Source organism: Vespula pensylvanica, chromosome 5 (assembly GCF_014466175.1).
Source record: "Vespula pensylvanica isolate Volc-1 chromosome 5, ASM1446617v1, whole genome shotgun sequence".
Taxonomy (NCBI): Eukaryota; Metazoa; Arthropoda; class Insecta; order Hymenoptera; family Vespidae; genus Vespula; species Vespula pensylvanica.
Genome location: NC_057689.1, coordinates 5,242,677 through 5,267,542, shown reverse-complemented (window position 1 = coordinate 5,267,542; position 24,866 = coordinate 5,242,677). Strand labels below are relative to the sequence as shown.

Below are 24,866 nucleotides of genomic sequence, written 5' to 3'. Positions count from 1 at the left end.
ATAAATTTGAAAAATTTTCAAGATATTTTTTCCTGCATAATTCTACGAACGTACGAATGGCGGCGCTGTGTACGTTTTCCTCACATGTGATAACCTCGAACGTATCTGTAGTACTGTATTACGTCTCCGTTAGATTATTCAGGTTTTGACGATTTACACGCGAGTTTATAGAATATGCAATTAAAAATGGTAAAAACTTTTAATGCGAAATTAGCAAAGCATATACTTCAAGAAGAAAACAAATTTATTTCGAATATATATTCGAAAATGCCTTTGCCTATGTTCGAGTTAGGTAAGAATGTCTTTTAGATTGCTTAACCTAAAAGTATATGGAGTGTATACAAAAATGTTTTATATGAAAAATAGCGTTTGTATTATAATATTTTCTCTTATTACAGTCAACCAGGATGAAGATGAAGAAGAGAAGGATGATGTTATAAGAAGGGGTTTTTATCTTTTATACAAATTTTTATTATATTTAAGATATATTTGTATTTTTGTTACAACTTCGTATATATTCAACTCCTTTACATATAAATAACATATAATAGTATATAATATTGTGTATAATAATGTATATATAATAGTAGGATATTAATAGTTCCAGGTGCAACAACAAAAAGGGCACAAACTTTCGAAGAATTACATGCCAAATTAGAAGAATTAAAAAACGTGAAAAAATTAGGGTATAAACAAAAGCTTCTAAAGAAAACATTAAAGAATAAAATTAAAAAAAAAACAAGAAAAGAAGAACGTTTAATACAGAAGAAGTCAGTAAGAACGGAACAGCAAGTAACTGATTTGGACAACTTTAATTTTGAAGATAATGAGATGCAAAAAATTCCTAAGCCTAAACCAATATTTAACTCTGAAGGTAAAATGGTCTTTAGTAAATTTGATTTTTCTGAAATTGGAACAAAGAAAAAATCTTTGAAAAGTGAAAAAGATCCAAAGAAAATTCTTCAACAATTGCAACAGAAGAATGAAAAGTTAAAGGAATTAGAACAGTCTGGAGAAAAAGATAAAGTAGAAGAGATCAAAGAAAAAGAAGCTTGGAAATCAGCTCTTGCAAAGGCCAGCGGGGAAAAGGTTAATAATACTTGTTAAATTTTTTATTAAATACATTTATTTAACATTAAAATAAGTAATATGTAAATACATAAAAATGTTAGGTTAAGGACGATCCAGATTTATTAAAACGCACAATAAAACGACAAGAACTAAAAAGGAAGAGGAGTTCCAAAAAATGGGAATCTAGAATAGAGTCTGTACAGAAGTCTAAACAAGAAAGACAAGAGAAAAGACAAGAAAATATTACAAAAAGAAAAAGGGAGAAAAAAACGAATAAACTTAAAAAAGCTGCAAAAAAAGGAAGAGTGATACCAGGATTTTAAATGTAATATAAACGTTTGCATATTATCAACATTTAAATATGAAAAGTGAAATCATGGTGCATATATGCATTTATTAAGAAAATGAAAGAAATGAAAATAGTTTGTAAAAAGTGTCCTTATATAAATATTTTCTTTTAAACATTTACTATCAATATACTAATATTTAATATTATGTACCAATGATTTTGCAGTGATGACATAATTTTTATGAGTTGACAACATCTATTTATATGTAAATGTTTACAAAGATGAAAATTCAATATTCATATTTTCTTATGCTTTTCATTCAAAATGCATGCGATAATTAAAGTGAATCGTATTAGAAAATTATAAAAAAGAATGCAAAAGAAATATCATTTATACAGACTTTACTCATAAGATTCTTAATATAATTTTATCTCTCTTTTTTGTGTTATATTAGCAGTTATATGTAGATTAGCATATCCAGTAAATATCTCTACTTATTAAATTAATTATCATTGTAGCTGCTAACGTGTATAATGCTGATACATCGTATTCGATGATTGTTTCAGTATAAAATTTAATTTTTTATATATTTCTTTTTTCTCATATGTAAAGCTTATTTATTGATCTTAGAGTTTATTTCTTTTTATCTTTTTAATTATCCTTACTACTCTATGATTTAAATTACACTTTCAAACATGAAAAAGTATTACGTTCAAATTTCTTTACTCTGATATTTGAGAAAGATATTCCATCACGAATATAAATTTATTTTAATATATAATTGGCAGATCAAGGACGAGAGCTTCGATGTAACTACCCTCGCCTTCAATTTCCTGCTAGGTATCTCCAAACGTAGTAGATACGGTATTAGCTTGAGTCAAAGCTGTCCATAGAGGACTATGATCTATTGGCACCGCTAAAGATTTAGGAGATCTAGGTGATCTGTAAAAAAAAATATATATTATCAATAAATATTAATTACATATTAAATAAAACTATAAATTTAATATTAACATTCAATTGACATGAAGAAATGCAATAAGTTTGAAAAATTTCATCCTTTCGAAAATAACCATTGTTCGCGGTAATTCTTACTTTTAAATATGGCGTATCTCTTATTGGCTGTAAGCATGAACCAATCGCTGGACTCGCTTTCTCGTTCTATAGGATATTGATATGGCGTCATTGAGCAATTTCTTCGCGTGAAGATTTTTATTTTTACATTCAGTATTATTTTTTCGATAAAAAATACGACGATCAATATTTACATTGTATTACGTAAAAGGCGTGACAAAAAATTTCTTATTTATATGTACTTTATTATTCTTAAATTTACAGAGTCAAGATATTGTAAAATAAAATATAACCTCGGCGGTGCCAATATTGTATGCTAGTCAGGACTACTCAATTCCAATGCAGTACTTTGCTCAGGATCAGATCGTTCCTCGACAACGGTATCCAGTTCTAACGATGGAAATGTTCTTGATCCACGATCACTTTTCAAGGATACGGTTCTCGTTGGGCGATCAACGCCAGCTAAAGAAAACAAGAAATTATCATCAATTTCGGAGTGTAAGTTAAGACACATGATCTATAGGTACTTTAAATAATTACTATGAATTAATATTAATAAATGCAAGATTAAAACCTCACGTCGTATTCCATCTTGGTCCGCCATTAATTATATATTATAAAAATGGATTTTTAAAAATCTTTTGAATCATTGCATTTTCTTTGATCATTTTTTAATAGATTCTCTCTCTCTGTTTCTTTTAATTGGTAATATACGCATGCATAACAATTCTTTATACTACTTTTGCAAATTTCTACGATCTTAGTATTTGCACTATTTAAAAAAAAAAATAAAATTCGAACGCAAGAAAATACTTAAGAAAATTGCTTCATCTTTGCTGGATGGAAGTTTGCGAATGGAAGTATTATCGTCGTTATTATTTTGTATTATACATTTATTCTAACATATTCTAAAATATTATACATTTGTTCTAAAATATTTTTTTCCAATATATACACACACACACACACACACACATATATATGTATGTGTGTAAGATGGGGTCATAAGTTTCTAGGTGATTTTAAAACAATTTTTCTAAAACTTTAAGCCAATTCTTCATACAGCCTAGCTTTTGAAAGTCTATATGCTAAAAAAAAAAAATTAATTTTTAAAATCATCCAGTAACTTTTCGTTTTTCATCCTTTTATTTTCATATGTCAAGCGTGTGATAAAGTGTGTGATCAGTGTAAAAGCGTATTTTATCGTTATTCATCATGCGCCATGTTTAAAAATGGCTAAGAAAAGGAAAAGAAAGAAAGAAAAAACAAGAGACCGCGTAATCATATTCATTATTTCCCTCCCATCCCCCCACAAAATTTAAATTAAATTCCAAACGTAACCATGTAGCAGCATAACAAAGGCACTCGCAATCGCACGTTAGAAATATAGCATCGTAAAGGAGAAACGAGCGCTTTCCTACGCGTAATATATGTATATCCGAATAGAACTCGCTAGAATTTTCATTCAAACGTTATAGAGGTAAAATCGCTTAAGAGAATTTACCTAAATCCTCTTCGGATGCTGTACTTGACAGGATGCGAAATAACAGAAAGTATGTTTCATTAAGTCAAACACCGGAGTAAAGTTACGTAATTAATAAAACTTTTTTGCTTTAAATATTTCTACACGCATATGAAAGAAGTAAAAGAAAAATATTATTTTTATTTATACACTTTCTCTTAACACTATCCTGGCATAGATGCAGTAGTATTATCTGTTATATATATATAGCAAGAACCAAGACTGAGTTTTTCTTTTCTTGAAGATTTAAACGAATTTCTTGCCCCTACCGAAAAAGACAACACACAATATTGCCCAGCTATTTTGTCCCGCGCATCACTATACGAAATACAACCGAGAGAGAGGAGGAGGAAATCACAGTGATTAATTTTGTGTAGTAGAAGAAGTTTAATCCATTGTAATTAAATATTCATCCCCTGCTTTTATAGCAGAGTGAGTTTATATAGTTAGAGTAGTAGTGTAGTTAAAAGGAAGAAGGAAGAGAGAAGATGACGGAGGACTGAGACTCACCTAAACGATGAACCGGACTAAAACGCACTAAACTAAGGGCGCCATGATCCAAATCACAATTTCTTCTTCTCGCACGTTCTCTTGCCAATTTAGCTCTTCTTCTTAAGCAGCAGATTACCATTAAAGCCAGTAATGGAAACCCAAGTATGCAAGATACAATGGGAATAATAATGCTCTCTGGGGTTACTGTAAAAAGTAATATCGTATTATATTTGAAAAACAAAATTTGTTACGTATTTTAAAAATGTCGGAACAATAGGAGAAAGAGAGGGAGCTGTATAGATTTTTAGGAAACAACAGAATATACCTATAGTGATAAATAAAAATTTGGAATGGAACAAATTTCAGAAAAACGACACTGCCAAAAAATGTTCTCTTGTTTTAAAAAAATATCTGAAAATAAAAAAGTTTTTGTGTTTGGTATACGCTTATTGACCTGACTTTCGTCAGGTCTACAAAAAATTAGTCTATAGACTCATCAATTGTTCCCCTCCACGGAAATCTTTAGTAAAAGGCGAAAGATTTATGCGTGAATTGAAGGGAAACCAGAGTGAAGTTCACCGCTACCGAAACGGGTATTATACATGAAGAGAGTTCTTTTTGCTAGCGAGAATAAAATCCACCTAGTGGTTGGTATTGCAAGCAAACGTTCGGATGACGTGGTGCGCGAGAGTCCAATGGTTGGTATTGAAGCAGAGGTAATGGTGGGATAGCTCTGTTCCTAGTAGAAAGCGCGGGTTAGTTACTTTCGTCTCTTTTTTTTTTTTTTTTCTTTTTTCACCATAATCGGTAAAGCAAGCCCATTTTTGTGTAAAAGAAAAAATTTTTTTTAATATCGCATTATTATAACATTTTTCTCTTCCTTTTATCAAAGAAATATATATTCGATGAAATTATATAAAAAATTACAAATTTAGATTTGTTCGGACGAAAGAAAATTTGATTAGGACAGATGTACACGTGATATTCTTTTTTGATTTATTTTTTTTTTTTTTTATTTTCGCTCCGACAAAATTGTAGTAAAGGTTGACGGCGTTGTTGGCGTGTAGGGGTGAAGGGTGATGTAAAGCTGTAGCAGGGCCACGGAATATAGAGCAACGAAGTAGTGCATATAATCGGAGTACTTCCGAATGTGCATTACAACTTCAATTTGCAAATGTGAATGTAACGTAGATTGCAAATCATGAGAAACAAGCCTTGGTTAATTAGCTTCTCAAATTCAACCACTGAAATATCTGAAGCCTAACAGGCAGTACGTGTTAACGAGGCCAGCTTTTCATGAAATACGACGATCCCCGGCGAGCATCTCAAATAAACGTTTTCAACGGGAGATGTAGCGTACGAATAATATTTTACGAAGATATACACACATATACTTATCTATATAAGTACATTATAAAGTGAGAACATTCGTAATAATTCGATCGAAAATGAAAAACTTTTAATTAACCCTCGAAATATAAGAAATTTCAAATCGTCACCTCGGATCAACGGCATATTAATATTTTCATTTTTTACTTTTTCTGTTTCTCGTACAAATATTTCTAGCTCGTGGAAATAAATACTAATTTGTTTTATATAAAATCAATTTTACCTGTAGGATAGACTAAAACGGTAGGCCTTTTAGATTGAGAAATAGTTGGCACTGTAGGTTGACCAGCTTTCACGTCGGCTGACATTTTTTAATTGACCTGCAATAGAAATGCATTCTTTTATATAAATACGTAAATGGATAGGTAAATGAGAACATACGTACAAAGTTTTTTATAAACGAATTTTAACAAATAAAAAAAAAGAAGAGAAAAAAACAGAATAAAGCATTCCTAACAAACTAAATCTCATAAAGCTGTATTATATAAGGGAAAAGAAAAATCGTTGAATGTAGTCGCTCGTAAAGTTTAGTAGTACATAGTAAGGTATTTATGTATATCGAGCTTCTCTCATTTTAATGCACCATTTTCTTTAGTATTATGTAGTTCTCTTTTTTTTTATATACTTACATGTATACGTATATACGGCTTTCTACCTATAAATTGGCCTACATAAGTGCGCATAAACGCATAAACGTGCGTTGAAAAGAAAAAAAAAAAAAATTATAGTTGAGAGAACACGAGGTAAATGGAAGGGCGACTTTATCATATTTTCTTTAAAAAGGGCCTCGTGCGAATTTGTCGTATAACTTAGTTACTCGTATCTACTTTAAAAATTAATGACGTAACAAAGTAATAAAGTAATAACATAACTTCGTTTTGATATCAGGAGACGGAGAAAGAGAATGAGAAAGAGAAAAAAGGAAGAAAGTAAAACAGAGAGAGAAAGAGAGAGATAAAAATAAAGATAGAGATCTTTCTGTTGAGATCCGTTTGATCATTGCGTTACAAGAACAGCACTCATAGTTCTTACGTTAGAAACCATAAAGGAAATCTCGACTTTGACGTATCAAAAAGCTCCTCGTATAAGGGATCATGGGATTCAAAAGGAAACGGATAACGATGTCGTATCGATCCGCTACTCCAACCACTGACATGCGGGCTATTCTTCTTTTTTTTCTATTTCTTTCTTTTTCTCTCTCTCTTTTTTTGTTGCTTTTAGATATCAACGTGTCTCTGCAGATACAATTTAATCGCGGTCTCTTGGTGAGTTCGATGACGATCCCCTTTAAACATTGACGTTTGCTTTCCATGCTCTCTCTATCTCTCTGTTTCTCTCTTTCTCTTTCGTTTAGCAATACTGTACACGTTCGGACCATTATCGTCCTTCGCGGCTACCGTTGTCATTTGAGTGCTACTGTTACTGTTAATACTGCACTTTATGTCTCCATAATAAATTAGCAATCGCAGTTAGATTCATCGCTGTACCTGTCACAAGATTTGCTTGTATATTATATGAGTCTGTTTGCATACAATATGTTTATACCTATAGAGTACAGTATAACACGAACGATACATTCTGTATTATACAATATCATTATATATATTTCTCTATTTTCTAAGACACATATTATGGCATCATATCGACCGTGGTATTAAAAGTGATTAAGTTTCATATAAATTCTTTTTCTTTTTTTTCTTTTTTATCATGCTTTAAGATATAAATTATAACTTTTTCGTAGTCTTATACGAAATCGTTTTACACAGAGATATGTATGTATATGTACGTATAAGTCTATGATCGTAAATGTGATCTAACAATTATATATTTTTCGTTTCGAAATATTTGCATATTTGGATTTGAATTATATAAAAATTATCTTTCGTTATAATGATAAATGTTATTAGTGAGAAAAATAATTCCTTTATGTAAATGAAAAATGTTAAGAATAGCAGATTAAACAAAATATGTCTTTTAATATATCAAATAACTGAGATTATTTTTATAATAATTGGTTCGTAATATGCTCGTAAGTAATAAAAATGCCTACGTCTACATACATCATTATCGTTCTTCGATGACGAGGTAACAACGATCAGGGATCAATGAATAGGAGAATATTCCGACCACGTTTAACGAGCACCTTCTATCACCTTCCTAATCCAGATATATATACATACATATGTATATATGTATATATGTATATACGAGCACACATACGCTTCAAATCTGTCACGTCTATCGTTATCGAAGTCTAAAGACCACGACGAGCCTTTCTCATCAAGTGATATTCGCAAAATTAGATTCGATATTAGAGCTACGATGTCTCTAATACAATAGATATTTCTATCTTATCTTCGAACAGTTACAAATATAAATTTTCTTTTTCCGTTAATTCACAATTAAATGTTCTTTTTTTAAATAAGATATATATATATATATATATATATCTTATTTCATCATGTCAGACCATAAGTAAATGAAAAAGAAAGGTACTTCCAATATCGAAATATTATCGTACGAAGTACGAAATATCGATAGGAACAAAAGATTGATAGAATGCTTTTAATTATGAAGGGAGAGATGGAGAAGCCAATATCCGATAGGTATCGACTTTCAACGTTTGCTTCAGAGAAAATTGTTTTCAATGGGATGTTTCATCTAAACGTTTGATATGACTTCGTTTTTTTTCTTTTTACTTCCCTGTGATAATTGAAGTTAGTGAGATCAAGAAGACATAAAAAACAAAAAAAAAAGAGAAAGAAGAGATACACTATGTATTCGGTTTCCTCGTTTTTCGTCCTGCTATTTCGGAATCCATTTGTAAACTTTAAATAATTCTCGTTTCGTAAATTCGAAACTCTAGAATGTGTAGGGGATTAAGTATTAAATTTGTATGTAGTAAAAGAAGAACAAAGAAAAGGAAAGAGAAAGAAGGAATACAAAAAAAAAGAAAACAGGAAAAAGGAAAAAAACGAAAAGAAAAGAGGACAGTTGACCAAGAATGAATAATAAAAGACACATGGCTCAATAGAATGAACGAACTAAGCAAAATATAGAATAGGAAAGAGAGAGAAGATATCTCTTGTAGCTCGTCCCAGTTATGCGGTTTTCACCCTTGCAAATCACTATGACGGTCGTAGCAGCTAGGTCGACGTTTACCCTCGTTAAATAGTCAACCGGAAACACGATGCTGGTATACAGTCATCGATGTTCGACTATGTTTTAGATATTACGATGCATCGAAATGATGTATTAAAATGATGCAGTTTTCAAACTTATTCCTTCTTTCTATTTTCCGTCATCCAAAGTTTCAAACGAATATTGAGCTCTTTTTTTCTCTTTTCCTTTTTTTTTTTTTTACATACATGTGTATTTATTTTAATTAGCAGGTAGATAGACTCTTTCGGTTCTAACGACAAAAGAATATTAATTAATGTTATTTAATTAAGTTGCGTATACAATATATAGAATTCTTTAGTGAATTGTAAATTAAAACGCTATTTGAAATCGATATCGAAATAATATCTATGAGGAGAACTAACAATATTGTTAATATGTTATTGAATTTTTATTTCTCGTTCTTGATCGTAAAAAAAAAAGAATTGACATATAAAGGCGCACGTACGAGCACGATACTAAAGTTAATTATTCGCTTTTATTAGAATTTCGATAGATTATCAATGATGATACATAAAACCTTAATCATTATTTATTAATATTGCAAAATAATATTTGCGTTTTTTATATGATGATCCTCAATAATCTTCTCTCCGATCGATTTTCGATCATTTCGAAAAAGTTCCTTTCTTCGCAATCAATTGTTCGATAAATCTATTTAGCTTTCAGTTTCTTTGTAGATTTTACGCTCTCTTTCTCTCTCTCTCTCTCTTCTCTTTCTCTCTATATATATAGATCTTTCTCTATCTTGCTTTCCGTAGCATCCTACAACTGGCTTTAAGATCGACGATGCCGTTTAGTCTCTCAAGTTCGGACTGCAATGTCACACAGAAGCGTGGTTAGTCTCAGAAATTGGTAGGCGAATTCCGTGGCATGTAATCTCGACAGCCGTCACGTTTAACTGTTCTCACGTAAATGATGCTTTTCGTGTGCATAGAATGCAAGCTATGTATGTGGAAATTTGGCTATTAATTATGCGACATGATGAATTTTTGATGTGTTAACCTCTTTTTATTTTCATGGACAAAAATAAAATAAATTGAGAGAAAAATAAAAACAGAGAGAGAGAGAGAGAGAGAGAGAGGGAAAGAGAGAGAGAGAGAGAGAGAAAGAGAGGGAGAGAGGGAAAGAGAGAGAGAGAGAGAGAGAACAATTTAGAGATAAAAATGAAACATTCATGTTTTTTCAAGTCATTGTTTCGCCTCCACGCTAACTTGCTATTTCACAGAAATTATGGGAAAGGTAAACGAAAGTAAAGTCAAATATTACGATTTTATTCTTTCGTTACTATAAAATATCCTGCGAGATAGAGCTTTCGTCCATACTGATCCAGAACACGTACGTATTCGCACGTAGTACTTATTGTTAGCTTTTTCCACGTTGACGTTGTTCCCGACGTTGAATCTTTAAAGAGTAACCGTTAAAGCTCGTCACGTCTTCTCACACCTTCATAGTGCTTTAAAAAGCTTTTTATCTCTTTCTTTCTTTCTTTCTTTCTTTCTTTCTTTCTTTCTTTCTTTCTTTCTTTCTCTTCCCTTTTTTCCTTTTTTTGCATAACGATGATATCTTATCATGTTACTCCCATTTATTTTCCTCCCATAATCGATTTCCACCTTTTCAAATATTTATAAATAAACTTTTTAATTATATAAAAATTTTAATTTTCCTTGTAACACCTTGCGATATTTTTTTTTTTCTTCAAGAGATAAAGAAGAACGCCTGTTCAAAAGGATATAGATACTTAAAAAAAAAACGACTATTGTACCTTCCATTCGGCTAGGAATCCTTTGGCGTTAATTTAGGATACGCTGTAAGATGGTGTGGAATAAAGTAAGGGTGAGAGAAACGAGAGGAAGAGAGGCAGTGGAAACTGCCTCGAGCAAGTGAGATGAGACATTACTTGCTGAGAGGCTCCTTCTTTAAGAGCTCCTGCTATATTTTATACTCAGGCATTTCGTTAAAAATATACCTCCTTCTTGGCTCGTTCAATCCCTTTTTTTCGATCAAAGAAATTCTCTTTCTCTTTCACTCTCACTCTTTCTATTTTCTTTTTTGTTCGTAAAAATAATTAACTTGAAGGAAGAAGAATGATACACTTTCGAAGTGAAGAAAGATTGCTCGTTCGCGAATTCACTTGATACAGTAAACTAGTGCATACTCACACTCATACGTTTCTATATGTATATATTTGTGTACATATATATATATATATATATATATATATATATATTATATATATATGAGTTTCTGATAACATCTGTTCATGGCAATAGATTTTCTCAGGAAAAGGCTAGTGGTTGCACGGCTTACCTTATTACAGGGAGGTCACTAATTTTCATGGGTTACAAATTTTCTACGGAAAGTATCGAAGAGCTCGATATTGGATGTCCACGCCTCGTTGGTTAATGGATCGTGGTACCGACGTGCAAAGGTCAGTCGATACTCGAAGCAACGATCAAAGAGCTTGGGGAGACAGAACTTATATAAAAGGGTTCGTTCATATACATACGTATCTATGTATGCTTTATCGAATCTTATTAGTTAGGATAAAAATTATAAAATTTTTTTTCGTATCAGGTCATTGTTCCTTCATATCTCAGTGAGAAATTTTTTCTTAGAATATGATTGATATTAAGCTTTGAATAATTTTATATATGTATACACATATACAACGAACGACATACAGTCGCAATTGCATTAACTTATATTACGCGATTTAATAACATTAATTAGTATTTCGATCTATCAACGACAATTATTTACGAGAATTTATTTAAATAATTTATTTCAATAATTCATTTCTCTTTATATGCAAAATATATACTTAATCAAATAAATTAACATACATAAATATATATATATATATATATATATATATATATATATTTATATTGTACTATATACGTTCAATGTAATTTAAAAATTAGTAATCAAGTACAAGAACTCGCGTAACACATATTTACATATAGATTTGTTTCCCGCCGAGCATATAAACAACAACACGTTCGGATAGTGAGTCTATCTGAACGCTTGGCAACAATTCAGTCTATCGCGTTATCTCGACCTGTAAACAACGCAGTCTTTCTACGAAGTTAGTTTTACATTTCGATCATAAATTTTGTCATAATGTACCACGTCTCATTTAACTTAGAATCTTATCTAACGCCCTAACGTTGCTATCATGTAAAATATAACGATCGATATTAATATTTTATATGCAGGTTTTTTTGTAATGTTTTATATTTCGTTATATATTTTTGTCTTTATCATCAGTGTACATTTATCAAACAAAGATCATTAATAACAGTTCGTTTCCCTGACATATTAATTTATTCATATTAATTATAATTTTCTGATATTGTTTCAACAGATGTAGAAAATACTTCGAAGAAAATTGAGATGATCTTTTTTTGTGGTTACCTAATCATTGTTCAGATGTTCCTTTCTAAGAAATCATAGAGGTCAACGTAAAGAATCTTTTCCGAGAAATAATATTGGCGATCGACCATCAACACAAACACGAGATTTCTCAAAGGACGAAGATTAACAGTTTTTATCCTCCCCGTGATCTTCCTTCAAGAGATAAAAGGGGAGGTAAAAAACATCATGGATAAAAGGGGAGGTAAGTGAGTTTGTTCTAATATTTATCGCTTACATTTTCAATCGATATTTCATAGATTTTTAATACCTTCTTTTATCTATTATAAATTTTTACAATATAGCTACGATTAGAGAAACATACCATCTTTTTTTTATCGTTTTTTATCGTTGCTAATACTGTAAAAATATATATATATACATATATATAAAATCCTTTAGATAAAATCGTGGTAAATATAATCGGAAGGTGTTTTAAGAGTCCAATATGCCATCGAATATATCCGATATCCAATCCAACTCCGTAACTGTTCCATTTTGATCGGATCTCTATTTTATTCCGCATAAATGTCTATTTAATGATAATCAGAGTTATAGTTTTTATGCTTTTTTAACTTCATCCTACGTGGGAAGTAAACGAAATCTGTTGATATACGAATTATACGAAAACGTTGAACGAAACCTCGTTACGAACACATCGTATAATATAATTTGTTTTCAAAATATTTTCTCGAAAAGCCGTATAGTACGGGCTTTAACATAATAGTTATAAATTTTATCTATATCTTTGGTTGCATTGTCGATACAAAAGATGAATACGAAAAAAGCATCATTGACTATGATCTATGACTATTATAATGCACATATTCCGAATATCTCATTATTATCTGTAGAGTACATTCTGTTAGATATACATACATATCCTATTGTAATGAATAATACGCTTGAATATACATATATGTCATGAATCATACCAGAAATATAATATTCATGGTTCTACGAACAAATTTTCCGTACACGTTCAACTTGTCCTCGCTAAAAGGGTCATACAATTTAACAATTTAATTTTATTGTTAAGAGATTAGACGGGTACCTTAATATCATTCATATTACTTTTATATACACATACATACATACACGCATATATATATATATATTTATATGTATAAAATATAATCGATAAAAGCTTTTTCAATCGTATTTCATTTTGTATTAAAATAATTGTAAATAAAAAGGTGTACCATAAAATTCATGGATTTATGTATTTTATGATATATCGTAAAACAGAAATCACAAAATTTTTTAAAAATATTTTCCTTTATATTTTCCTTATTGGTCGGTTCGTGTTGTCGTGATAAAATATATGAATTCTAAAAATCGAGCTGTTATGTTCCAAATAAAATAAAAGCCTGCTTTTTCACGGTACGATAATTTTTAAATATTCTTTTTATAAACTACAACTCGAATTTAGTAGTAGGTACTCAATCTTAAATGATCTAGTCGAGTCAAGTTAGATATCTAAATACGAATCTCAAAACCAAGTCGAGTCGAGTCGAGTCGAATCGAATCAAGTGAATTGATTGTTCGACTATATCCATTGTGGTTCGTTAAAATTACTCCATACACGATAATCTTAATGGTTTATTCGAATAATAAATAAATAATTAAATCCTTTGGCAGTGGTGCGCGTTACAAAATACATTTGAGTTTCTCCTAGCTCGTTCTTAGATACGTATTCGAAGTTTAATGTGGGTTAAATTACGTCGTCATCGAGAAAGCTTGTGGATAAGAAGGAGAAAGAGAAAGAGAAAGAGAAAGATAGAGATAGAGATAGATAGAGAGGGAAAGAGAGAGGTATAGAGAGAGAGAAAGAGAGAGAAAACTAGAGACAATGGAAGACGTTGATGAACTGAATGAGAATGAAATAAGGTGCTTGTATGAAAGAGAAATTGTCGCCATTCCTCTCTCTCTCTCTCTTCTTTAGAGTAATACATGTATGTATGTGTATATATATATATATATATATATATATATACACATGCACAAGAAGAAAAGAGACAAAGATTTTGTGGTGGTGAGGTACCTACTTCACTTTAGTTTTCTCACTGTGACGCAATGCAGTTTTGCACTTTTGCACAGAGAATATTTGAGCTCGTTTCGTCTTTCGTTTTTTTTATTTTCGCCCCTCTTAATATCTCTGTCTTTTTCTTTCCCTCTTTCTTTCCCTTTCTTTCTCTCACTCACTCACTCACTCTGGTACGAAAAAAAAGCCAGCCACGTTCTCTGTAGGATAAAAAATTGTTTCCAATTTCCACCTTGCTAGAGAAAATAGCAACTACTTTAGATTTGTCTGTTTCCATCTTTCAAGAAGGTTCTCCATTTTGAAAGAGTTTCTTTTACGATATTTATACTTCAATAATTTTCAGTTGATTTTCCATTTCTTTGAAGAGAATATTGGAGAGGTTTATTCGACGTTCTCGATATCTTTTTTAATAAATAATTTTTTCGTCTTTGTGAATCTCTAATATTCCTTTCAAAAATAATACAATGTATCATATTTTTCATTATCATCTTTTTCCTTTTCTCTTTTTCATTCTTTTAGGATCGATTAATGGCTTCTATTTGAGCGTTCAATTTACATGTTCAAATTAGGAGAGGCAATTTCTCATAAATAATTCTATCTATATAGATAAATACTTTATGCATTAATTTAATCTGGAATCTGTAATAATCATGATAAGACTGCCATTGGAAATCATTAGATCGTAAATTAGTAGATATATAGGACTGACGTATTGTCTATAATTCTAGTTTGCTCGAGATAGATACATAACTCAGTTACTGAATCATAAGTTATAACGTGCAGTAGCTTAAAGATCGATAGATTCGTCTATTTTTAAAATTATTACTTGATTTAACAAGATCTATAATATATAATGAGATCGATACACATATACATACATATAGAAAGAGAGAGAGAGAGAGAGAGAGAGAGAGAGAATATCGAAACGATAGGTTCAGCATTATTTTCCGAAGCAATACCGCGGAAATTGTGTTTATACGTTCGCAACTGTACGATTCAGTTCATTTCTCTCGTAAAAGATTCATGTTAGAAGGAAAACGCAGAAAATCGAGGATGAAAACTTCGAAGGAGAATACAAAGAGTTTGCAATCTCCGCAAATATATCGAATCTCTTCTCGTAGTGATTTCTCTCTCTCTCTCTCTTCCTATATATATCTCTCTCTACCTTCGATTTTTCTCGGATTTAACCGGATCGAAACATTTCCCGTAGATTTTAACTAGAAAAAGAAAGAAAATATCTCGATTCTATGCATGTATGTGGCATGTCAGGTTGAATTTAAAATACCTACTTTACGAACGTGTTCCTATTCCTTGCGGTTTATTGTTTCTCATAGTTGAAACGCCCTTGCTATTAGACAGTTTGGTATGTGGATGGCCAACGAGCCCGTTAGGTATATTATCCAAACAATCTCGAGAATAGCAGCAAGCCTAGCTAAACATTTAAGCGGCACTTTCGTTTGACTTCATAGTAAACTGTCCTGGCTTTTACGTAAATTTATGGAGTCCGACATACACGAAAGTAAGTAGGTACATCCTTTTCGTGATCGCCATTTCTCTCTTTTTCTCTCTATCTCTCTATTTTTATCTTTATCTCTATCTCCCTTCCTATTTCTTTATTTCCTTCTTTTCTTCGTATACTCGGGTCAATGGAAAATATAATATTTTTAAAGAACAAGTATCCTCATTTTTATTCCATATAAAGTCAGGTTAAAAAGTTAACATATTTTTTCGAATTACTTATTAAATCGATCGATATGAAGGAAATTTTGGTGAAATTGAAAAAGATGGTTTTAAAGTAGAGCATTCTCTTGGGAACGCGTAAGTTTGCATTTCGTTTTGGCATAGACTATCTTTCTTTTTCTCTCCCTCACACTCTCTATCTCTTATGCTGGCTCTTTCACACTTTATTCTCGTTAGCAGCCTAGATATAGTTTTCTACTGCAACTTCGTTTCTCACTGAAAAAGTTCATCTGTATATCAGACTTTTCATGTTTCCGTTTGAGAGAAATAAACAATTTAATAGGGAAACATTAGTCGATCGTTTTTATTTATTATTATTTCGTAGCAAAAACGAACTTCAGTTAGATCATTATAGTCTTTGATATATCGAAAAATAGAATATTTTTTTTATTGAACAAATTCTAAATAAAGCTTCTCGAAGAAGTATCCGGCAAGAAGATATACATAGAGAAAGAGAAAGAGGAAGAGGAAGAGGAAGAAGAATGCGGATGTTGGAGGTATTAAATTCCGAGCGTGTCGTAAAATGCTCGACGTTGTGTCGAGCCCGATCAAAACTCGAACTATCATCGTAACAGATGTAAAATCATCGTAGTATCATATTTTTTTCTTATTTTTATTTCCTTTTTCTTTTTTCCTTTTTTTATCCTACAAGTAATTCTATCGTACAAATGATTTCGATTCTTTCGTAAAAAAATTTTTACGAAAGCATGGTAATGATTATATTCAACGTATAAAAATGGTAGACGTTGAAAAAGAGTTATTTGATTCTCTAAAAGTGCGCGTTTTCTATGACATCGTAGTTATGAAAACCTTTCAGTGGAAAGAAAGAAAAAATACATGAAAAAAAAAGAAAAGAAAGGAAAACAGAAAATATGCGAGAAGATTCATTAACAGGAAAGCCAACCTAGAGTGACATTTAATTTCGATCGCATGTTGATTTCGTCATCGTTGAATGCCTCCTTCATTTCTTATTTTTTATTTCTTTTTTATTTATTTACTTCTTTATTTATAAATTTAGTATTATTATTATTCGTTCGATAGTTATTCTTTCGGCACGTTGAAATCGTTTTGGTCTCATTTAAAAGTGGGTCTTCGTGCGCAGCAACATCCACGTGGTTAGACCAGGACAATCGATATTACTTTCGTTATCAAATCGATTATGTATTATTGTAAACAACGCAAGTACTGTTGAGCTAATGGCTGCATTTATTTTTATTTTCTTTCTTTTCTCGATTTTCTACCCTTAACGATCGTGTGCAAACACAATATGTAAGTTTATTCACCGAACGTTTAAATTTCCTACGCGAACCTTGACACAGAAAATATATTGAAAGGATCGATAAATGCAGGAATCAAAATTAGAAAGAAGATTATCCGTTGAGAGAACGAGAGAGAGAGAGAGAGAGAGAGAGAGAGAGAGAGAGAAAGAGATTTTGTATAGGTTCGTCTTTAGAATATCACGAGTCACTCTTTTCCTCCCTTTAAATATCATAGGTTCATCTTTTGCCGTTCGTTCCACTTTCATTAATACTTTCCGTTCCCATTTACTTTCCTTCTTCTGTAGCGTTTCTCGCGTGCTTGCTGGCTCGCTTCAATGAAAATTGCAATTAACGAGCTAGCGTTATACCTACGTGCGAAGTCACCGAGTATGTATTCCGGACTGGCTTCTGGACGTTCGTGATATCGAGGGATGGAATTTTCATTTAAGTCTGAAGTTTCACGACTGCGACGACGAAGACAACGAAGATGACGAATATGACGAGGACAACGAGGACGACAACTACGTAGACATTGGGATACAATGACAATTCGTTCCATTTTATGGTTCAACGATAAAAGCATTTGGAATTGTTCGATGTCGTATCGACTATCTGTAGAGAGATTTCAAGTATCAGATTACTTGACATCCAACGTCTTCTTATTTTCAACGAATTAGAAATAAAATCAATCGTTCGGTTACGTATAGAAATAGGGGAAAGAAAGGAGAATGTGTTCGAGTCGATCGATCGACCGTGACAACGAGAAGAGAAGAGAAGAAAAGGAGATAGCTTCTTCTTTGTATGGAATCAATCTGTTTTGAAGATTTGGGTTAACGTGAAGCCAACGTGAGGAATACCGGTTAAAGGAAGTAAGTACGAGTATTGACTGACGTTCTTGTAAAGCTCACGCAAACTAATCCCACCGTTTACTGTGTAGGAGAAAAGGTAACGCTCTTGATTGCTGGTAGACGGGAGGATGGGTGGTTTTGTGAGAGAAAAAAGATTTGATTTTTTTCTGTTTTCTTGTATATTCTCGGTTTTTTCTCTTTTTTCTTTTTTTCTCCTTTATCGTTTTTCTCACTGAAAGAAAAAAAAATCGAAAACCATTTTATCTTTGGTTTATGTGTATTTTCTTTTCGAGAACTGTCACGACAATAGATTTTGCTAGCGATTTTTCGTCATCGTCGTATTCGAATTTATGGTTCATACTGAGTGGTCGTATATTTTCATCAATTCGTTCTCTCTTTTTCTCTCTCCTTTTATCTACTTTTCTTTCTCTAAGCACACACCTGCGACACGAATTTATGCTTACGCCGGTCGTTTGTTTTTATTATCTATGTCTTATTTTTTTTTCTAAAGTTTGTTGTAGGAAAGTTGTCGATATTCGTTGGACCATCCCAGAGAGAGAGAGAGAGAGAGAGAGAGAGAGAGAGAGGGAAAGAGCGTTAGTAGAAGTTGACCATAGAGTGAAGTTTCTCTATACGAGTTGTTCTCATCGTTAGTTGTTGTCGATCCTTTGGACAATAGACCTTCCATTAAATCTATTCAATCGTATCAAAGTATTACGATATAACAATATATTTGATTAAAAATGTTAGAGTTGATTGATTTAAACGATAATTATTATATGTAATACAATAGATATAGAAAGTATTTGTAAAAGTTACTTGTATTTTTTTTTCTTTATTTTCTCTTTCTCTTTCTCATTTTTTAAAAATTGAATTTCTACTTTATTATTAATATTGTACAATTACAAAATCGAAGAAGAAAGAAATGAAGTGAAAGTAGGCAATATGTCTTTGGCTTTTGTAATCGATATCGAATGAAAATAAAATGATTACATATTATTAATAATCGAAAATATATTCGCGACATTTTCTCGAATCACTTTCTTCCGTGGTGTCAATTTGATTTAATTTCTCGATTTCCGTCTTCCTCTTCCTCGCTAAGGAGAATATTTTTGCCGGTTTTTAATCTTGTATGCTTGCGGGGTTGATAGCGATTGAAAACGTGCAAGGGCAAAAAAGAGAAAAGGAATGAAAGGAATCGTCAAGGAGCGAAAAAGATTTGAAGGGTGAAAGAAGATCGAGATAAATCATACATACACGCCAGAATGATTCCATTATCTATCTCTTCTCTTTCTTTTGCATTCATAATTTTTTCTTTTCTTCTTCTTTTCGAAGAACTTTGTTTCTTCCTTTACCTCTCTTCTCTCTTTCCCTTCTTTGTACAAAAATAAAGAAAAAAAGAAAAGAAAATAAAAAATAAAAAGAAAAAGATTTAGACGACAAGCCGAAGAACGATCAACTTTTGAAGCTTGGACTAGTTCCCATGGATTTCTGTCAGTGGTAAAATATATATATATATATATGTATGTATGTATGTATGTATGTATATGTACTACATATAGCAAGCCATTTCGAAGCTTTTCACGCAAGATTCGTTCTACTATTCGTAAAGTTCGACAAGCTCGTTCCTTTTACAATCGAAACTTCGACGTCGTAATCTCGTCTTCGTTCTGCGAATTACTTCGTTCTGAGAATTTTTCTTTCCTTTATCATATCTTGATCACATCGATTATCCTCGTTCGACTTTTTTTTCTTTTCTGTATACTAACGATATCTTATTCGACATTTCAAATTACTTTTTAAAGATCCTAAATGGAAATTGGATTTGTTAAGTTTTATGACTCTCCAAGTTGTTTTTTTTTATAGTTTTATTACTTGTTCGTTTTTTTTTGCTTTCTTTTTTTTAATTTCCTTTCTTTTTTTTTTTAGTATATTTTTTTTTGTTTTTGTTTTTTACTAGATCGTGTATCCTTTATACATGATGATACATGAGAACTCGTAAATATCGTATATATTCGTCGAAAATATAGAGATATTTACATGATGTGTAACAGGTGGTATAACAAGACTTTCCTTGTAACGCGAATACTTCGTTAAGAGGTTATTTCATGATATAATGTTAGAGAAGGCTGATAAAATAAGAATAGTATTTGAAACTTCTTACACGTGACAATTATTATCTCTTCATGTAGGTATTGATAAAAATTATTACAATAAAATTATTTGTGATTTTGTAATTTCTGTTGTGTTTAATAAACTCCGTATGTGTATTTTTGTTTAATAAATTCTTCGTTGACCTATCTTCTTTATTGTGATACTTCCATTGTGTACTTTCACTCGTAGTTTCCTTTCGTTTTATCCATTTAAAAGCTTGATGTAGAGTTTTCCGTAAAATATCCTCGTAAATACTCTTTGGTAGATCAGAAAATATAGTTCGCTATATATTTTCTAGAAAAGAAGAAAGCTCGTAAGCGTCTCGAGGAATAGAAAGTCGTAAAGCTCTATCCCGTCGCGTTTTAAAAAGCTACAAAGATTGATCCTAACATAGACGTAACTTATCTTCTAGATTGTTTCTCGATTCTATATGTATAATAACGTCACGATTTGAGTTATAAAATCTTTTAATTCGCACGTATCAATGTCAAACAGAGACATTTTTCTTTCGATCATCGAGAAGATTCGAGGGAGTATCTCGGTAATTTCTCATTCATCATATTCGAACTACTGAAAAGAAAATGGACAAACTTATTTGATCCTTCTCAATCCTCCATTACAAAATCTCGTTCGAATTTGATTAATCTCAGCTTTAGAAGTTTTTCTTTGCGTACAAAGATCCAATCTTCCTTCGATATTCCTTCAAGCATTTGTAATACTCACTATATAACTTCATAGATATTCCATCGAACCTTTTTTTATTTTTGTCCTTTTTCTCTTTCGAGTAAGATAAGAAAAATGTTAAAAAAGGGGACTTTGGTGATTAATCGAAGGGAAAAGAAAATAAGATAGGGTGAGTTTGAAAAAACCTTTGGATCTTCCCTGTGAATGAACTAATCGAAAAAGCCGAAGATACCAAACAGACTAATCCACGTATTTTCTCTCTCTTTCTGTCTTTTCCTCCCTTTCTGTGCCTCTTCTTTTTCTGTTATTTTTTTTTTCGAAACCTTTGTGATTTATGTGCTCTTTCACTCGGCAAGCTTTTGTTACGCCAAAAGCTGTCGACCTCACGTTTTATCTATTATATCTCAACGCATCAGGAAACAACTATAAACCTTGATTGAAATACTTTATCCACACTATATGAGTACTCATGACGGTTGTATATAAATGTCTTAGAGCTGATATTTCATTCTTTTGTGATCTCTACGAAGGATGATAGCCTTTCGAAAGTAATATCTTGTCTTCGTTGTACCGGAAAAGAATAGAAGGTAGGACAGCACAAAAATAACCGTAAACGGTTTCTTCGTATCTTTTCTTTAGAGAGATCATGTTGACAACCCTTCCAAAATTTCTTACTATTTCCTTTTGTTCTTTTGACGTGTAAGCGGATAGTAGAAAGCAGATATGATCTTTCTTTCTTTTCTTTTCCTTTCTCCTTGTTTCTTTTCGAAAAGAATGATGAAAAAAGAAAACAAACAAGAAAAATAGAAAGAAAAAGAAAAATAAGAAAGAAAATAAATATAAATTTTTGTTAGCTGGTAAAAACTCTGTTATCGACTCTTTCATTGATGAAATATTGACACTTTGTTAACTCGAAATAATCACACTCCGCTAGCTTTTATACGAACTAATTGGTACGGTTGATTCACTTGACATTGATATACGTGCGAGTATTTATAAAATTACAAAGAAACTGAGAGAGATAGAGAGAGAGAGAGAGAGAGAGAGAGAGTTTCATATCAAGTAGTTTCACTTTACTCTATTTATATTATTTTGATAAATTAATAAGATTATATAAATAATAATATAAACTTTAATATAAAATATTTTGATTATTTTTGAAATAAAATTTTGTTCACACCAAACAAATAAGCGGGACGGACAAATTATCATAAATAAAGGCAGAACTTTCTTGGGAAATGAATAAAGGAAAAAGTAAGCTTAAAAAGAGTGCTGTGCTGCTGCGATTAAACTCTCGTATTTTCTCGGCTATTGCGCGATAATGGAACGATATTTTAACGTCGTCATCGTAGTCGTCGTAGTCGTCGCAGTAGTCGTCGTCATTCTCTTTGCATAACACCGGCGTTAATTAAAATATTTGCGATAAAAATGAATTACATTACAAATGCTTAATTTTCATGATTATCAATCATTTGATTTATAATTCATCTATATATATTTATTAACGCATCTATTACGAAATAATTTATGATAATTGTTTTCTCGACATTCAAGATAATCTAATTTATCTGTTACGAAAAAAAAGTTATTTAACTTTTTTGTCATTTTCTCTTTGACATTTATCTTGTAAAGATATATTTGTCTGTTATAACGAATACGAGAATCATATATGAAGTAGTCGTAGTAAGAGATTTAAGAAGGTCACACGAACGAGATTACTCGGATTTCGGTTCATCGTCGAATGATAAGGTCGGCTCGTCACACATGGATAAAAAACGAGGGCAATTTTTTTGCACCGAATAGAAAGCAATTTTTACGATTACGTTATTATACTTTATCGTGCAGCATTGATACGTGAGATAGTAATTTTTAAGAATGATTTCTCGAAAAATAATTTTTTTGTCAATTAACCCGTTCCAATGATATATCTTTTTAAATCTCTCGAGAGATTAACATTTCTAAGGTTCAACGTGAAAGATTATATTTTCAACTTTTTTTCCTCTTTTTCTTTATCTCTCGCAAAAAATAAAATAAAAAAAAAACTGTTAAAGAAAGTCAGGACACGAATGCAATTCGTAGAGAAGGATCATCGTTCGGAATGTGAGCTCACGAGTGTTTTTATCTCTCTCTCTCTCTCCCTTTATACCATATTTCTCCCAACAGGAACGATACCCAGAGGCAAAAGCACTGAATTCTTGAGAGATTCAAGTTTTCCGTCTCGTTAACCCGTTGACCTCGCCATTATCAATTCCAGATAGAATTCTACCTGAGAGAGTGAATACCCGCTTACTCTTTCCTATAATTCCGATCAAATATGAGAACTTATGGGAGCTTGATGGTTCGCGACAAACAACATCGATTTTTATTCCATCTTTTCCATTTTCTTTTTCTGTTTTTCTTTTATATATTTTATTTTATTACATTTTTTCTTATTTTGTTTCTTGTTCTCATACAAAAGAAGATTATATTTATACGCATCGTCGTTTTTGTTTAATAGACTTCTAATAAATTTATCGAGCTCGTTGGAAGATCGTTGGGGACGTTTTATCGGCGATAACCGTTTGGTACATTTAAAATGAAAAGAAGGAATATAAGAGAAGGTGGAAAAAGAAAAGGAAAAAAGAAAAAGAGAATTGAAATGGGAGCGTAAGTTATTCGTCGTTATAACGGCCAGAGGGTTTCGGTCGATCGTCGAAGGGTAAGATTGGAAGGAACAAAACGAAATGTACTTTCTGTCTGGGCTATTTGGTGAGGTAACTCGCAGATGAAATCGAGTATCGAAAGCCGATATGTGCCGTCCAACAAAAAAAAATGTCTATCATCGAGATTGTGCCCACGTGTGCGTGAAATTATGGATGCTCGAAAAAAGCATTGGTTTTCGATCCATGAGATACAGATATATCTCAAAAATCACTCTAATTCACGTTTTAACTTTTCATTATATTTTTCAAACAGCTTTATCTTCTTCTATCAAGTAACGATTTAATAGAAAATAAAAATATCGTTCGTTCCACAGCACTTGGTGAAAATTCATCATCAACGTACCCAGATAGTTTATTAATGAAGCCGATGACCGAAATCCACTCGTTACAGCGAGACCTCGAGAAGTTGATAGAAGTTGACGAGCAGCAAGAAAATAGACACCGTGATCATTTTTAGTTCGATCTCCATTCGATCTTCTTCCCTCCTCTTCGTTCGTCGTTAACACCGAACCGCACGGAAATTAATCCTGATTCGCATTTAACGTCACGAGTAACTAATGCCGATCCATTTTCATTTAAAGGTGAACATCTGCTAGGTTTAATGTCCCCAACTCTTTCACTCACGAAAAACTCGGCTAGTACTTACATTAACGCTTGATATCGATCATCCCTTTATTTTCCTCTTTCATTTTTTCTTTTCTTCTTTTTTTTTGGTTATTATTATAGTTTTCTTTGTTTCTTTATTTATGTTTATACATATACACACACATATACATACGTACACACATACACACACACACACACACATATATATATATATATATGTGAAAAAACAAAATGAGAATTCGGTACGCGATATCGATAACTCGATAACAATACGTTTTCAAGAGTCTTATTCGATCGATATTTTTTTCACAGAAATCTCGTATGTACGCTCTCTTGGATACTGTATGTCTTTTAACAGTATTGTTGTCCGTATTCAATTAACAACAGGCACCGA

General features: G+C 31.7%; 2 protein-coding genes and 1 non-coding gene across 5 annotated transcripts; 1 reads left to right on the top strand and 2 right to left on the bottom strand.

Annotated features, from left to right (window-relative positions):
- The first annotated feature begins 46 nt into the window (after positions 1 to 46).
- On the top strand, positions 47 to 3,706 carry LOC122629625 (surfeit locus protein 6 homolog). 3 transcript variants are annotated; one of them, XR_006327311.1, is made up of 6 exons: positions 47 to 292; positions 399 to 446; positions 602 to 1,089; positions 1,173 to 1,396; positions 2,150 to 2,298; positions 2,700 to 3,706. XR_006327311.1 is itself a non-coding variant. In XM_043813268.1 (5 exons), the coding sequence occupies exons 1-4, from the start codon at positions 175 to 177 to the stop codon at positions 1,392 to 1,394; spliced, it is 876 nt and encodes a 291-aa protein (XP_043669203.1). In that variant the 5' UTR covers positions 47 to 174; the 3' UTR covers positions 1,395 to 1,396; positions 2,700 to 3,706. The 3 variants fall into 3 exon arrangements, 2 of the variants coding, with proteins under 2 accessions (XP_043669203.1, XP_043669202.1); XM_043813268.1 differs by lacking the exon at positions 2,150 to 2,298; XM_043813267.1 differs by having other exon boundaries at positions 2,150 to 3,706.
- LOC122629629 lies at positions 2,752 to 24,651 on the bottom strand. The gene is made up of 4 exons (XM_043813272.1): positions 24,210 to 24,651; positions 6,062 to 6,158; positions 4,468 to 4,653; positions 2,752 to 2,897 (listed from the first exon to the last, which is right to left on the bottom strand). The coding sequence occupies exons 2-4, from the start codon at positions 6,144 to 6,146 to the stop codon at positions 2,752 to 2,754; spliced, it is 417 nt and encodes a 138-aa protein (XP_043669207.1). The 5' UTR covers positions 6,147 to 6,158; positions 24,210 to 24,651.
- LOC122629733 lies at positions 4,900 to 5,021 on the bottom strand. The gene has a single exon (XR_006327338.1). It is a non-coding gene; the product is annotated as a U5 spliceosomal RNA (small nuclear RNA).
- Positions 24,652 to 24,866: the final 215 nt, after the last annotated feature.

What these genes read in the sequence shown, in the direction of transcription:
- LOC122629625 (XM_043813268.1), top strand. Translation starts at nt 175, where the DNA reads ATGCAATTAAAAATGGTAAAAACTTTTAATGCGAAATTAGCAAAGCAT. An exon ending in TTTGCCTATGTTCGAGTTAG is followed by an intron (nt 293 to 398) that starts GTAAGAATGTCT and finishes CTCTTATTACAG; the next exon opens with TCAACCAGGATGAAGATGAA. An exon ending in GGATGATGTTATAAGAAGGG is followed by an intron (nt 447 to 601) that starts GTTTTTATCTTT and finishes GGATATTAATAG; the next exon opens with TTCCAGGTGCAACAACAAAA.
- LOC122629629 (XM_043813272.1), bottom strand. Translation starts at nt 6,146, where the DNA reads ATGTCAGCCGACGTGAAAGCTGGTCAACCTACAGTGCCAACTATTTCT. An exon ending in CGTTTTAGTCTATCCTACAG is followed by an intron (nt 4,654 to 6,061) that starts GTAAAATTGATT and finishes TACTTTTTACAG; the next exon opens with TAACCCCAGAGAGCATTATT. An exon ending in TAGTCCGGTTCATCGTTTAG is followed by an intron (nt 2,898 to 4,467) that starts GTGAGTCTCAGT and finishes TGTTTTCTTTAG; the next exon opens with CTGGCGTTGATCGCCCAACG.